At 41.4% G+C, this 16765-nt stretch overlaps 1 protein-coding gene across 1 annotated transcript in view; it reads left to right on the top strand.

The window, feature by feature from the left end:
• LOC124148033 (putative sodium-coupled neutral amino acid transporter 11) overlaps positions 1-16765 on the top strand; it is a 151627-nt gene that overhangs the window by 115760 nt on the left and 19102 nt on the right. Inside the window, exons 5-9 of the mRNA XM_048386624.1 lie at positions 5622-5697; positions 13913-13981; positions 14879-14991; positions 15918-15997; positions 16385-16455. Coding sequence (XP_048242581.1) covers positions 5622-5697; positions 13913-13981; positions 14879-14991; positions 15918-15997; positions 16385-16455 — 409 coding nt within the window. The remainder of the gene's footprint in view (positions 1-5621; positions 5698-13912; positions 13982-14878; positions 14992-15917; positions 15998-16384; positions 16456-16765) is intronic.

Below are 16765 nucleotides of genomic sequence, written 5' to 3'. Positions count from 1 at the left end.
TTAGTGTGGAAACCTTAAGAAAAACGTACAACTTTATGGATAATAACTTCTGGTTTATTGCATATAGCGACGTTTCGATGTAGATTCTTAAACCGTTATCAAGCTGGAGTGACTACAACCAAGTGATGAGATGTTGTGATAAGTAGCAGATTAACATAGACATCAATGGTAATAGATAACAAGTAGATAATTGGGTGAAGCCAAATATACAGTAGGAATGATAAATAGCACACAGGTAATGAAGCACACGGGTAGTGAAGCCAGATTTACAGTAAGGATAAAGATAAAAGGGATTATACAGTTGTGACAAGCTGACTGGATCCTAATTAGCCTATTACCAGGAGTTGTTATCCATAAAGTTGTATGTTTTTCTTAATTATTTGCCAACTTCTAGAATGCCTTGTAGTCGGGAAATCCTTTTAGTCAGGAAACCCTTTTAGTCAGGAAACCCTGTTAGTGCAGAAACCCTGTTAGTGCAGAAACCCTGTTAGTGCAGAAACCCTGTTAGTGCAGAAACCCTGTTTGCCAGGAGACCCTGCTTGTCATACAAACAAGTCTATTTTGTTTCAACATTTTCCACTTAATAATCTGACTGGATGACATGATTTAATTCTGTGATGTTTGGTTTCATTCCTTCACAACATCAAAACCAAACAGTAACAAAAGCTTATATCAGCCAATAAGGATGCAGCCAGTTGATGACTGCATCAGTATCTACATGTGTTGCTAATAGAGTAATTACGGTACAAACCAATAGCGCCATCGTCTGAAGCATGGCTCAGATTTATTTTGGTCGGACTGTAATCCTTCAGAGGGGATGGCAAATCCTTTAACCTTGTAATTTGTGACAATTATTGATGAAATGTCTGTGGAGCGGTGCATAAGGATGGATTAAGAAGCAATTGCACAGGAACCGTGGCAAAACGATGTAAATGGGCCAATGGGACATCTAACAGAATCTGTTACACAGCAAATTGTGGCAGTCAGTTTAAAATCCAACATGGTATAATTGGCCATTTTGGGTCTAAATTCTAACAAGAGAGTTATCTTTCCTTGACAAAATTATGTGCCGGTACTGACAGGTTTTCGGCCTACTGAGAACAAAACCAAATTAGAAAAGGCAGCTGATCCGTCACTTTGAAACTGAGCTTCTGATGGGAACTGTGTCCTTATCTGTGTTAGGTGAGATTTAAAGAATTCAGCTGCGGAGAAGACATCGTAACAGATGAAGATTTCCCGGGTACGGGGGGATGGAGGGTTGTGTGGGCTGCTGGCCGAGTCCGATCACAGACACCAATTACTGTTCCTGACATAAGCACCCAGCTATTATCAGGCCGTCTGATAAAGTTATGAATATTTTATGGTCCATTATTCATCTCCTGCTTCGTTCTCCTGGCAGACTCACATCCAGGCCGCCATGAATACACTGCAATCGTGTGTGGATAAACCTGACCAGAATACTTATTAGATTTTGGGAAGCTAAGTGTACAAATTAATCTCTGGAAATTAAGCCTTGTAGGATAACCAGTCTTAGATCACCTGACCTGGGAATTTCTTGGCTTCATTGTGGAGTATATAATTTCTGTGACCTCCATTTGTTTGTTTGTTTGTTTGTTGTTAAACGCTGCACAGTTTGGACCAGACAATCCAGTGATTGACATCATGAGCATTAGTCCACACAATTGGGATACGATGACATGCATCAACCAAGTCAGCGAGCATGACCACCTGATCCCATTGGTTGCCTCTTACACTAAGCTTAGTAGCCTTTTACGGCAAGCATGGGTTGCTGAAGACCTTTTCTAACCTGGAACTTCACGGGTACAATTTTATTCCTATCATTAGAAAAATATCAGCATATGTCTATGTTTTATCGTTTGAACATTTTTTTAAATGTATTTTTACATCATTAACTGTACTTTTTGCTGGAATTAAGGAATAAAGATTAAGTAACATGAAAAATGAAATATGTAGCCCAGTCGTAAAGAGGGGCAGTGGTCTGAGGCATTGCATCCCTATGCAGAGTTACATCCCTTAGCCTTGGTAGGATCAGCTGACTTCACCTCAGTGTGGTAAACATCTAGACCTGCACCTTCAGACTTTCCTTTCACATGATGAAGTTGACATGCTGTAGCTGACATTCTGTAGCTGTCATGATGACTGACAGCAGCATTAAACTCACACACTCACCTTCACCTTTGAAACCATACCAAGGTCATGGTATCAGTTCGCACTGGACTCATTAATGTTCCAATTTCTTGCTGACAATGCACCCATTCCTTCTGACTTTTATATGTTTGAATTAAGATAAAACTTCATTCAAGTAAACTTCAGTGTATGCATGACCAGATCGCTTTATATGTGTATCTAAATACATTTTGCCAGGGCTACGGTCAAACTTTTCAAAATCGGACAGTTTGTACCTATCTTTAGATATCAACAGTGGGTATCTAGATAGGGTCAAGTAATAGGGTGATGGGTACCCGGGTAGTAAATGTGGACTTGTCCCAGCCCTATCTTCTACTCCAGGGATTTCGGATTATGATTGGTCCCCAGCAACCTATGCTCATCGTAAGAGGCGACCAAATAGATCGGTTGTCTGTCTGGGTGAGAAAACCTGACTTCGGTTAGTGATATAAAGATGGTGACGGATCTGAAACAAAACTGTGTTTTTTAATAGGGCTGGCTATCGATATACCGTATTCGACATAATAAGCGCCCAGGCTGCTCTCAAAATTAGAAATAGGGGGCTCTTATTAGAATATTATTTTGGTGAAAAAATAGGGTCAATTTGTTCGATATTTGGTCGAATACGGAAGATTATAGAGAGCGATAACTGCTAACCATAATCGATCAAGTATCCGTAAATATTGGAGGAGTAACTTATGTATATGAGAAAGTCCCGAAAGAAATCAACATATTTCACTGGTGAGCAGTGACACATTTATACATAGACATTTTTTTAGACATTTGAGACATAACCAAAACAGTTTCATTCCAGCTTTGACAATTGACATTTTTGACAAAAACAAGTCTGTTTGAGTAAATCTCAACTTTATTTCATCACAATAGTTTATGTAAGTTATTGTCAATGACATCACTTTCATTTTGATAATCTTGCGTCCCCTGGGCACGCCAGAAACCTATGATTTTGGGTTCGAATCCTGGTTCGCCCTGATTATGTTTCTAGGTTTGTCAGCACCATACCCATGCTCGTGGGTTTCACCGAAGTGGTAAACGTCTAAGACCTGCATCACTTCTGGCTTTCCTCCCACATTAAGCTGACACGCCGCTATATAACTGGAATACTGTTAAAAGCGGCGTTAAACCCAACTCACTCACTCACTCACTCACTCATTTTGATAATCATTAATAGTTCTTCCCATCGATGATAATCCTGATTATCAATCTTTTTAGCCAGCCCTAATGATTAATGGGTAAGGGACTATAACATGTTGGAAAATGGAGGATGTACTTTCAGTGGTTGATGACAATGTAGAAGGGGTCTTTTATTATAGGAAATATGGTGTTGATGGCGATCCTGACTTTACACAGGAAGTCAACAGAGGTAAAGAGAGTGAATTGATGCCGTCAGCATCTCTTTATAGTCCGCTCCAAGGCAGAGAAAACAGACCAATTTGACATTGACAAACAGTTACGCCTTGAGGCATGTTTGTAGTGTTGAGAAATCAATGGACAATTTACAGAATTGGCGAAGTGATAATGGAAGGTGTGTCATATTGTGCTATGATTATTGTGTCATATTGTGCTATGATTATTGTGTCATACTGTGATGTTATTGTGTGGTATAGTGATATTATCGTTGTAATTTGTGCTAAATTTGAATACATGTTATTTGTGGAACATGGGTTCCCAAGGCAATTCCGTATAGCGTGTTATTTTTAAAAATTTAATTACTGTAAATTGTGAAATTAATGTGTCTCCAAAAGAATGAGACCGCTGGCCCCTAGCCAAAAATGTGACTCAATATGAATGCGACACCCCCTCCTCTCAAGCATCAGTGGATTTATATCTTAAGAAAATACAGGAGAATCCTCACCTTAATCCAACCTTACATTAATCCAATCACACACCAAATAGCACCGCTTATTATCGCTGTGTAGAGTACTTCCGCTAAAACAATACACGTGTGCTGGCTAGTGTCGGCCTTTGACGCATTTGCCGGTGTAATCAGTGATGACATGAGTGAGTAGAACTATAGTCTTGACCCCAGCAGTGACAATTCACAGCATGTAATTAGTGTTTGAATGACATTGTTTATATACTTGTTACAAGTGCTGCTCAATAAACAGTGATGTGGAATACATAGTTGTTTTTTTCAGCGTATGTCTAAGTTGATATTTCTGCTACCCAAAATGTCTTATTGTTGATATAAATGTGATGTTTAATAATGCGAGTAAAGACCACTCGCATTTTTCGCATTTAAATCACGCTCGTTAATTTCAAGATTTACAGTATATATTGTTCACCTGCTTCCGGTCAAGCAAAGGATATGATACAAGATCCTGACACTCACAACCAGTGTGTTAGAGCTTCAGCTCACCTGTGTGATCTAGTGAAAGAGTCTTGTCCTTCAAAAGATCTTTCACCTATGAGGCAGGTGTTGAGTGGACTTCACTTCCTGTAGATTTAAGATCACTCTGTACACTGTCAGCTCAAGAAACGGCTTTGGAGTCATCCCACAGATGACATCCTTACCTTGCGAGCTTGCTGATGGTGTAAACCTCTTTGGTCATGTGGACAAGGCGTCCGATGTTGGATCAGAAGGTCCAGGGTTCGAATCCCCTCACAGGACTCTGAAATTTTATGGCTGCTGCATTTGGAGAAACTTAAATGCATGAATCAATCATCGCTTTGAGTTTGATGATCGACTAAGCATCGGGGGGCTTAGCCCTGATACTGATCCTAGGTTGGTCAACACCTTGTGGGTTTCAGCAGTATGTTGATAATAGTCAGGGAATGCTGTTATTGGTATTGGGAACACTGTTTGTGGTATTGGGAACACTGTTGTTGGTATTTTGAACAGTGTTGGTGGTATTATAAACACTGTTTATGGTATTGGGAACACAGTTTATCGTATTGGAAATACTTTTGATGGTATTGGGAACACTGTTTGTGGTATTGGGAACACTGTTGTTGGTATTTTGAACAGTGTTGGTGGTATTGTAAACACTGTTTATGGTATTGGGAACAGTTTATGGTATTGGAAATACTTTTAATGGTATTGGGAACACTGTTTGTGGTATTGGGAACACAGTTTATGGTATTGGAAATACTTTTAATTGTATTGGGAACAGTGTTGGTGGTATTGGAACAGTATTGGTGGTATTGGGGAAACTGTTGATGGTTTTGGCAACACTGTTGGTGGTATTGGGAACAGTGTGTGAGTATTGGGAACACTGTTGGTGGTGTTGGGAACACTGTTGATGGTGTTGGCAACAGCGTTTATGGTATTGGGAACACTGTTGATGGTGTTGGCAACAGCGTTTATGGTATTGGGAACACTGTTGATGGTGTTGACAACAGTGTTGATGACTTGAATGGTTATAAAGTGTACATGATCCTCCATCTGTTCTTCAACTTCTGTGTTCTTCTTCCAGGATATGGTGCTGGTGGCATTTGGCCGGCCCGGTTTCTATGTGCTCACTGTTCTGCAGTTCCTCTACCCCTTTATAGGTAAGTGTCATCTCAGCAGGTGTCACATGTGTGGGGACTTCTTGTGTAAGCCTGGCAGGGAAGAACAGGGTCTTAATATCTGCCTGTGGTGATGTGTGCTGTCTCTACATGTAAGCCTGGCCGGTATAGAACAGGTCCGGTTATCTATCTGCCTGTGGTGATGTCATGTAAGCCTGGCTGGTATAGAACAGGTCCAGTTGTCTATCTGCCTGTGGTGATGTCATGTAAGCCTGGCTGGTATAGAACAGGTCCAGTTCTATATCTGCCTGTGGTGATGTCATGTAATCCTGGCCAGTATAGAACAGGTCCAGTTCTATATCTGCCTGTGGTGATGTCATGTAATCCTGGCCAGTATACAACAGGTCCAGTTCTATATCTGCCTGTGGTGATGTCATGTAATCCTGGCCTGTATAGAACAGATCCAGTTCTATATCTGCCTGTGGTGATGTCATGTAATCCTGGCCAGTATAGAACAGGTCCAGTTGTCTATCTGCCTGTGGTGATGTCATGTAATCCTGGCCGGTATAGAACAGGTCCAGTTCTATATCTGCCTGTGGTGATGTCATGTAAGCCTGGCCGGTATAGAACAGGTCCAGTTCTATATCTGCCTGCGGTGATGTCATGTAATCCTGGCCGGTATAGAACAGGTCCAGTTCTATATCTGCCTGTGGTGATGTCATGTAATCCTGGCCAGTATAGAACAGGTCCAGTTCTATATCTGCCTGTGGTGATGTCATGTAAACCTGGCCGGTATAGAACAGGTCCAGTTGTCTATCTGCCTGTGGTGATGTCATGTAAACCTGGCCGGTATAGAACAGGTCCAGTTCTATATCTGCCTGTGGTGATGTCATGTAAACCTGGCCGGTATAGAACAGGTCCAGTTGTCTATCTGCCTGTGGTGATGTCATGTAAACCTGGCCGGTATAGAACAGGTCCTGTTATCTATCTGCCTGTGGTAATGTCATGTAAACCTGGGTGGTATAGAACACGTCTGGTTATCTATCTGCCTGTGGTAATGTCATGTAAACCTGGGTGGTATAGAACACGTCTGGTTATCTATCTGCCTGTGGTGATGTCATGTAAACCTGGGTGGTATAGAACACGTCTGGTTATCTATCTGCCTGTGGTGATGTCATGTAAACCTGGGTGGTATAGAACAGGTCCGGTTATCTATCTGCCTGTGGTAATGTCATGTAAGCCTGGCCGGTATAGAACAGGTCCAGTTCTATATCTGCCTGTGGTGATGGCATGTAAACCTTGGTGGTATAGAACAGGTCCGGTTATCTATCTGCCTGTGGTGATGTCATGTAAACCTTGGTGGTATAGAACAGGTCCGGTTATATATCTGCCTGTGGTGATGTCATGTAAGCCTGGCCGGTATAGAACAGGTCCAGTTGTCTGTCTGCCTGTGGTGATGTCATGTAAACCTTGGTGGTATAGAACAGGTCCGGTTATCTATCTGCCTGTGGTGATGTCATGTAAACCTTGGTGGTATAGAACAGGTCCTGTTATCTATCTGCCTGTGGTGATGTCATGTAAACCTTGGTGGTATAGAACAGGTCCGGTTATCTATCTGCCTGTGGTAATGTCATGTAAACCTGGGTGGTATAGAACACGTCTGGTTATCTATCTGCCTGTGGTGATGTCATGTAAACCTTGGTGGTATAGAACAGGTCCTGTTATCTATCTGCCTGTGGTAATGTCATGTAAACCTGGGTGGTATAGAACACGTCTGGTTATCTATCTGCCTGTGGTGATGTCATGTAAACCTTGGTGGTATAGAACAGGTCCTGTTATCTATCTGCCTGTGGTAATGTCATGTAAACCTGGGTGGTATAGAACACGTCTGGTTATCTATCTGCCTGTGGTGATGTCATGTAAACCTTGGTGGTATAGAACAGGTCCTGTTATCTATCTGCCTGTGGTAATGTCATGTAAACCTGGGTGGTATAGAACACGTCTGGTTATCTATCTGCCTGTGGTGATGTCATGTAAACCTTGGTGGTATAGAACAGGTCCTGTTATCTATCTGCCTGTGGTAATGTCATGTAAACCTGGGTGGTATAGAACACGTCTGGTTATCTATCTGCCTGTGGTGATGTCATGTAAACCTTGGTGGTATAGAACAGGTCCTGTTATCTATCTGCCTGTGGTAATGTCATGTAAACCTGGGTGGTATAGAACAGGTCCAGTTGTCTATCTGCCTGTGGTAATGTCATGTAAACCTGGGTGGTATAGAACACGTCTGGTTATCTATCTGCCTGTGGTGATGTCATGTAAACCTGGCCGGTATAGAACAGGTCCAGTTATATATCTGCCTGTGGTGAATCTCAAATCTGCTTGGAAATTTTGCATAACAACCCTTGTCTGTTGATTAACTGTTGAAGTTTTATGATGAATTTGTTAACCATCAGCACAAACTGATCAAAATGAATGACAACAAATAATATTCGGCTCACAGATTTCTCTCCTGATTCTTCGTCAGTAATGAAAGCAACCAATCAGCTTGAAATGATTAACTGGAACAATAACACATCAAGTTACAATGTTAAGTTCACACAGAATAGGCTACTTGAAAGACTGACAAAGATGTAGTCCAAGATAAAAGGATGAAAATGTTAATTCAGAGACGAGTTCCATGCGGGGTCATGCCATCACTGATGACACTGTCAGGTAGTTGGTGTGCACAGCTGTTGCGTGGTTGTGTTGAAGTGACCTGCCATCTGCCATCTGCCATATACATATATTTATTTATGAGCTGTTGTCAACTAATTAGGCATGGTAGTAAACATGTGCTGTAAGTACACTGCTGTGTAAGCAGAGATTTATCCAGGGCCTAGATTTTCGAAACGATTTTAGCCCTAAGATTATCGTAAAGTTATCGTAAAGAAATCGTAGGCTATCGTAGCCTATTTTCGAAACTATCGTAGCCCTAAGATATCTTAAGTTTGTCGTAAATCTAAGATAGCCCTATACCTGTCGTAAGTTTATTTTATCCTCATCCAAGATGGCGGTATAATTTGCTCTGGACATTTTTCATGATGAAGATGACAATGATTTGATGACAAGACCGAGGATATTCCGAGACAGAACTCGTCCCCTCGATACGCTTGACGACTTCGAGCTATTCTCCCGCTACAGATAGGTGTCGTAGCTCTGAGCGATCTGCGACAGGTTTACGATTGTTTCGAAAATCTATCTTATCTTAGTCTTAAGATATCTTATCTTTGAACGTAAGTAGTTAAGATTTATCTTAGCTAAGATCGTTTCGAAAATCTAGGCCCAGGGTTCTAAACTAAGCGCTCCTAGCAGGCCAATGGGGAAAAATCATTATTTTGTTCCAAATTAGGATTTTTCTAAGTTCTATTTTTCGTTAATAGGTAGGCGTATTTTAACGTTGTATTTTGTGATTGCATTCAATGCAATAATATCTAACTGAGCAGTACGACTTCTTCCTATTGTCCTGTTATCAGTCACGTTTTTCTCCAAAGACATAAGATTAGCTATTTGTTATATGTATTAACATAAATTGGGAAACTTGGAATTTCATTTTGGGAATTTATAATGACATTTGAGGCAGACAAGGGGCCGAATATCAATCTCTGGGCTCGTCTACATGAATCCCTGGTTAGGCAGCAGAGTATTGCCAGATCATTGAAGGTGCATTACTAAACCGTTTGTTTGTTCGTTTGTTGTTTAACGCCGCACTCAGCAATGTTCCAGCTATATGACGATGGTCTGTAAATAATCGAGTCTGGACCAGACAATCCAGTGATTGAGATCAGTAGCATCGATCTATGCAATTGGGATATGATGACATGCATTAACCATGTCGGCAAGCCTGACCACCCGATCCCATCTCTCACAGGGTTCCACTGTTGGTTAGTGTATATTCATAGGTCCCAGCAACCAATGCTGGTTGTAACAGGCAGGAAGGATGGGTGGACACTAGGGCTGGGACGAGTCCAAATTTACTACCCGGGAACCCACCCCCATATTACCAAACCCTACCCGGCTACCCGTTGTAGATATTTAGAGATAGGTACAAACTGTGCGATTTGGAGACGTTTGACAGTAGCCCTGGCAAAATGTATTGAGATACACGTGTAAAGCGATCTGGGCATGCATACACTGAAGTTTACTGCATGAAGTTTTATCTTTATTCAAACATATAAAAGTCAGAAGGAATGGGCGCATTGTCAGAAAGAAATGGGAACATTAGTGACTTGTAGTGTAAGCATAGAGTTTTAGATAAATTTTGTCATTAAACAATATATCATGTGACTAACCACGGGTCCAGGTAGTCCTGTGGGTACCCTGGTCCTACTCAGGTCCACCCGACCCAAGTACCCGAGTTACCCGTCCCAGCCCTAGTGGGCACACTTGGTGATTTGGTTGATTGTGTATCGTACCCTGATCACATGGATCACTGCTCACAATAGTGCTTCCTTTATTGTCTGGTCCAGACATCAATTACAGTAAACTACATTTATAGCGAACACGCTTATAACCAACTGACGGATATAACAAACTGTTTTTTCGGTCCCGGTCATAGGCTGTATATTTTATGATTTAAAATTAATGGATATAACAAACACGCTTATAACGAACTGACGGATATAACAAACTCACTTTGTGGTCCCGTGTGCACTCTGTCTACAACAATGCTTGTGTTTCTAACGAACTGGTAATCTCCGAGTTGCTGACGTGTCACCAATCAGCCTATCAAAACATCTGTGGCCATGCGCGGCTGTTGTAGGCAGTAATTTGAAGGCAAGTGATTAACTGGATTAAGTACTGAAACCTTGTCTCATTTTACTCCCCCAATTAACAATAGTAAAAATTTTGATTAGGCTGTAGCTTTTGAAGTGGATATATGATGTCGATAAAATGTGACAACAAGAGTGAGGAAATTCAGTCAAAATGCTTATAACGAACTGCAGTTATAACGAACTAAAACTAGTCGTCCCTTTGAGTTTGTTATAACCATAGTTTACTGTATTTATAGACCGCCATCATGTCTTGAATAATGCTGTGTGGGGAATTGTATAATAAACAAACCAAAGTGTCTATAAGATTCTTAATGGTGTAGGGGTGCTGGGGTAGCCAAGTGGTTTAAGCGTTCGCTCGTCACGCCGAAGACCCAGGTTCGATTCCCCACGTGGGTACAATATGTGAAGTCCAATTCTGGTGTACCCCGCCATGATATTGCTGGAATATTGCTAAAAGCGGCGTAAAACCATACTCACCCACTCACTCACTTAATAGTGTATCACTGTATTGGTGAATATCCTTGGCTTCACAATATTTGAACGTTCAATTGCACATTGAATGGCATTAAATTTTATCTGTCAACTCAGCAACATGCATAAAAAGTGGATCTACGACCTACACAGCACCCACATCTTCCAGAGGGACACATATTAAAATGATTTTATTGTCTGCGTAAATGCAGAGAAATTTCTTCGTTCATCAATCAGTCAAGAATGTGATTTTCAAAGAACTCTCTAAGGGACTGGTGTGAACGCTTCATTGAGAAAATTAACCCATAATCTTGGAATCTGCGCTAGCGGGCTCCTCGGATCCAGTCCTCTGGAATTCATGCTCATTATATTTCCACTGTTTGGAAATGGTGCACTCTCCTCCTTTTGAATGATCAGGTTTTAGGGTAATAACTTCTAGTTTCAGGGGAATAGTATCTGCTGATGCAAGCCTATGGAAGAATAGATGACACAGCAATACGCATGTGGCTTGACTATAACAAAGCTATTTGCTGATTGAATCGTATGTTTTGTATAATAGAGTGTGAGGGGGCATAGCAAATGCTATTGCTTCACACGTGGTGTTATAAATGGGCTCTGTGATCGATTGAGTCCAGGAGTTAGGCATTCTAAGCTCGGAAGGCAATTAAGTACCATTTATGAGACATTTAACTTGTAGATTGGATTTGCAGTTCCTTTGGGAAATCATGTCCTGTGCTTTATCGGCTGTAATGTAAAAATAATTAAATAATTCAGTTTTGATAATTTTTAAAACTTTGATCTAATGTCCTGCTTGATCTTACCATAGCTAGCGGTGTCTGCACTTGTTTTCTTGTCTAATGTCGTACAAGACTAGATCTTACCATAGCTAGGGGTGTCTGCACTTGTTTTCTTGTCTAATGTCCTACAAGACTAGATCTTACCATAGCTAGGGGTGTCTGCACTTGTTTTCTTGTCTAATGTCCTACAAGACTAGATCTTACCATAGCTAGGGGTGTCTGCACTTGTTTTCTTGTCTAATGTCCTACAAGACTAGATCTTACCATTGCTTGTGGTGTCTGCATTTGTTTTCTTGTCTAATGTCCTACAAGTCTAGATCTTACCACTGCTAGCGGTGTCTGCACTTGTTTTCTTGTCTAATGTCCTACAAGACTAGATCTTACCATAGCTAGGGGTGTCTGCACTTGTTTTCTTGTCTAATGTCCTACAAGACTAGATCTTACCATAGCTAGGGGTGTCTGCACTTGTTTTCTTGTCTAATGTCCTACAAGTCTAGATCTTACCATAGCTTGTGGTGTCTGCACTTGTTTTCTTGTCTAATGTCGTACAAGACTAGATCTTACCACTGCTAGCGGTGTCTGCACTTGTTTTCTTGTCTAATGTCCTACAAGACTAGATCTTACCATTGCTAGGGGTGTCTGCACTTGTTTTCTTGTCTAATGTCCTACAAGACTTGATCTTACCATCGCTTGTGGTGTCTGCACTTGTTTTCTTGTCTAATGTCGTACAAGACTAGATCTTACCACTGCTAGCGGTGTCTGCACTTGTTTTCTTGTCTAATGTCCTACAAGACTAGATCTTACCATAGCTTGTGGTGTCTGCACTTGTTTTCTTGTCTAATGTCGTACAAGACTAGATCTTACCACTGCTAGCGGTGTCTGCACTTGTTTTCTTGTCTAATGTCCTACAAGACTAGATCTTACCACTGCTAGCGGTGTCTGCACTTGTTTTCTTGTCTAATGTCCTACAAGACTAGATCTTACCACTGCTAGCGGTGTCTGCACTTGTTTTCTTGTCTAATGTCCTACAAGACTAGATCTTACCACTGCTAGCGGTGTCTGCACTTGTTTTCTTGTCTAATGTCCTACAAGACTAGGTCTTACCACTGCTAGCGGTGTCTGCACTTGTTTTCTTGTCTAATGTCCTACAAGACTAGATCTTACCACTGCTAGCGGTGTCTGCACTTGTTTTCTTGTCTAATGTCCTACAAGACTAGATCTTACCACTGCTAGCGGTGTCTGCACTTGTTTTCTTGTCTAATGTCCTACAAGACTAGATCTTACCATTGCTTGTGGTGTCTCTGCCAGGGTTTTTTTTTCTAATGTCCTACAAGACTAGATCTTACTCTAGCTTGTGGTGTCTGCACTTGTTTTCTTGTCTAATGTCCTACAAGACTAGATCTTACCACTGCTAGTGGTGTCTGCACTTATTTTGTTGTCTAATGTCCTACAAGTCTAGATCTTACCATTGCTTGTGGTGTCTCATCCGGTTTTGTTGTCTAATGTCCTACAAGACTAGGGGGCACAGGTGGCCCAGTCGTGTAAGGCGCCGCGATTTGCCGTGCAGAGTTGCGTCCCTTGGGCACGCCAGAAACCTATGATTGTGGGTTCGAATCCTGGTTCGCCCCGATTATGTTTCTAGGTTTGTCAGCACCATACCCATGCTTGTGGGTTTCACCAAAGTGGTAAACGTCTGAGACCTGCATCACTTCGGGCTCTCCTCCCACATTAAGCTGACACACCACGATATAACTGGAATACTGTTAAAAGCGGCGTTAAACCAACTCACTCACTCACTCACTCCTACAAGACTAGATCTTACCATAGCTTGTGGTGTCTGAACTTGTTTTGTTGTCTAATGTCCTACAAGACTAGATCTTACCACTGCTAGCAGTGTCTGCACTTGTTTTGTTGTCTAATGTCCTACAAGTTTAGATCTTACCATTGCTTGTGGTGTCTCCTCCGGTTGTGTTGTCTAATGTCCTACAAGACTAGATCTTACCACTGCTAGCAATATCTCCGCCGGTTTTGTTGTCTAATGTCCTACAAGGCCTTACCATTGCTGAGGATGATTATAACCGTCTGTGGCACATGACAACAATCACTTCAGTAAAGATCAGTAAGTTTGTATATGGTTTTTGATGATGTTATTGAACCAGCTATCTGTCCTTTCAGCGATGGTGAGCTACAATGTCATCATCGGCGACACACTCACCAAGATCGTTCTGTGGTTTGGCGGAGAGGGTAAGTGACATTACTGGACGCTGCACTGGTTATACCTTTTACTCCTTTTCACACTATTCACTCCTATTTTCGAATTAAATGTTTTTGTTACTCCTGAGACTGAGGCAGAAAAGGTCCCTGGTAGCCCTTGTTTGTCTGGATCCTTGGGTAGAAAGGGTTCCCAGTGCCCCATGCTTGTCTCCCTGTGGGGAATCCAGGGTAGAACAGGTCCTCAGTAACCATGCTTGTCTCCCTGTGGGGAATCCAGGGTAGAACAGGTCTCCAGTACCCCATGCTTGTCTCCCTGTGGGGAATCCAGGGTAGAACAGGTCTCCAGTACCCCATGCTTGTCTCCCTGTGGGGAATCCAGATTAGAACAGGTCTCCAGTACCCTATGCTTGTCTCCCTGTGGGGATTCTTGGATAGAACAGGTCCTGAGTTCCTGATGTTAGTCTCACTGTTGGGATTCCTGGGTAGAACAGGTCCTCCGTACCCCATGCTTGTCTCCCTGTGTCTGTCTTGGGATATTCATGTTAAACTGCGGCATCGTGTCTAAGTGGGCTAGCACTATGAATCGGCATCAGTCCGGACACACGCATGCACACACATATGCACGCACACACCTATGCATGTCGCTACATAAGTACAATAATCTTGGAAGCGATGTTAACCCCATTTCACCTCACCTCACCGTAAACCCCTATTTCACCAGTGACAGATCCAGAAGATGTGTTGGATGTATTCAAGAGCTACACTCATCAATATGTTTCCTTGAGTGAGCTGAAATTGAAAACACCCAATTTTTGGAAATTAAACTCCATGAACATCGATCATTTTAGCAGTTTAAAAATTTCCAAGAAATTTTAAAACTAAATTTTAAAATTGTTATATGTTGTCATTGACGTTTTGCTATTTCAGAAGAGACATTAATTCACTCAGTGCTGGGCAACCGACAGTTTATCATCTTTATTTCAACGCTGATCATAACTCTACCCCTGTCACTCTATAGGAATATTGCTCGCCTCGGAAAGGTGAGTTATCTACCTTTATTCACACAGGATCGAGCTCCCCACACCAACAGACGATTTGCAGAGCTCTCCATACTATCGTTGCCACCAGTCACAGCTCCCCACAGTGATTGGCAGGCACAACCATGCATGGAGTTGAACTTGCAACCAACTGACTGTAATGTTTACAACTAAGCGATGACTGTTCTAATGCTGAATATTTTCTTTGTTTGTCAGTTTGAATTTCTGTTTCATTTCAACTAACATGGAGTTGGTGTAGTAAGAATTTAAAGAGGAAGATTGGTGCTTTTCCGTTAGTCTGCAATCTCGAACAAATATGAGTAATCAAAAACAACTCATAAATTCATCTGATAAAAATAGTCAGCGGTAATCCTTTTCCAAATGCAGAATGGTGGCATTCCCAATGCATAGAAAAATATAATTGTCACTACATTTGGGGTTGAAGGCAAATTTCAAGATTCTTGTAATGGCTGCTTGCACTCTGGTGGCAGCGATGTTACCAGGATTGTAACCAAGGTGTCAAGTGCTGGGGAGGAGCTTGATGTAGAATTTTAAATAATGACAAGCTTCAGCTGTAATGGGAATTGACTTCAGGAGAATTGTTATAATGGTGATGTTAAAGAAGAATTACAAAGTTAATTTCATCCTACAAAATTGCCTCCATTTCGTGCAGGAATATCCATCAGTTGAATGCTGTTCATGAATAATTTGAGAAAAGTTCTAAGAAGTGTTGGAAAATTATGGAAATATCGGCTCAGAATGAAAGTGGAAAGGAGTATTTTTGAAAATGACACTTGGAACTTTCTATAAATGCAGCCAGTGTTCACGAGTTTCATATTGAATTTGTGAAAATAATATTAAAAAATAACAGCTATAAGTGATGTGAGGTTCCAGGTATATTTAACATTTGTTGGTGTTTATCTTTACAGTGGGCATTTCTATCTATACTGCTGATTGTCTTCATCATGGTCAGCGTGGTCATCAAACTGGCCATCTTTGCCAAAGATATGTAAGTGTTGCACTTTGTATTAACCCGTTTGTAAATGATGATGATGATGATGATGATGACGTTTGTTTGTTATCGCCGCACTCAGCAAAATTCCAGCTATATGGCGCGGTCTGTAATAATCAAGTCTGGACCAGACAACCCAGTGATTGACATCATGAGCATTGATCCATGCAGTTGGAATACGATGACATGCATCAACCAAGTCAGCAAGCCTGACCACCCGATCCCGTTTGTCGCCTCTTACGATCAGCCTAGTCGCCTTTTACAGCAAGCATGGGTTGCTGAAGACCTATTCTACCCCATATCTTCACGGGTCGTTTTTTAAAGTACTGATGTCATTTTCACAGAAGCAGTTTTGATGTTAAACATATGTTTCCTGTTTTTCAGACCACCCACAGAGGGAGCTTGGCAGTTTGCGAACTATAATATCACTCAAGCTATAGGAATAATGGCATTTGGTAAATATTTTCAAATTTATTTCCTCACCATTACATGTTAGCCTGGCAACAAAATGTTCTCTTCTGCTGCTGATGAAGACAATACTTATTCATTGTTTCTCCACAAGATCTGGTTATGTAATTTCACACATCAGAATTTATGATGTGGAAACGTTGGCCTCTCTATTGACAGCACAAAGATGCTACAGTGGAGTCTGATCATGTACATATTTTGTATTTCTTTTATGACAAATTGTATAACCCTATACAAGTTCTGTTGTTACTAGATCAATGCATACGCCATGCAGGTTCTGTCATTGAAGGGTCGTGC

This window comes from Haliotis rufescens, unplaced genomic scaffold, assembly GCF_023055435.1.
Source record: "Haliotis rufescens isolate VD_foot unplaced genomic scaffold, xgHalRufe1.0.p SCAF_10, whole genome shotgun sequence".
In the NCBI taxonomy this organism is placed as follows: Eukaryota; Metazoa; Mollusca; class Gastropoda; order Lepetellida; family Haliotidae; genus Haliotis; species Haliotis rufescens.
Note: the sequence above shows the minus strand (reverse complement) of the source record. Positions and strands in the feature narration are given on the sequence as shown.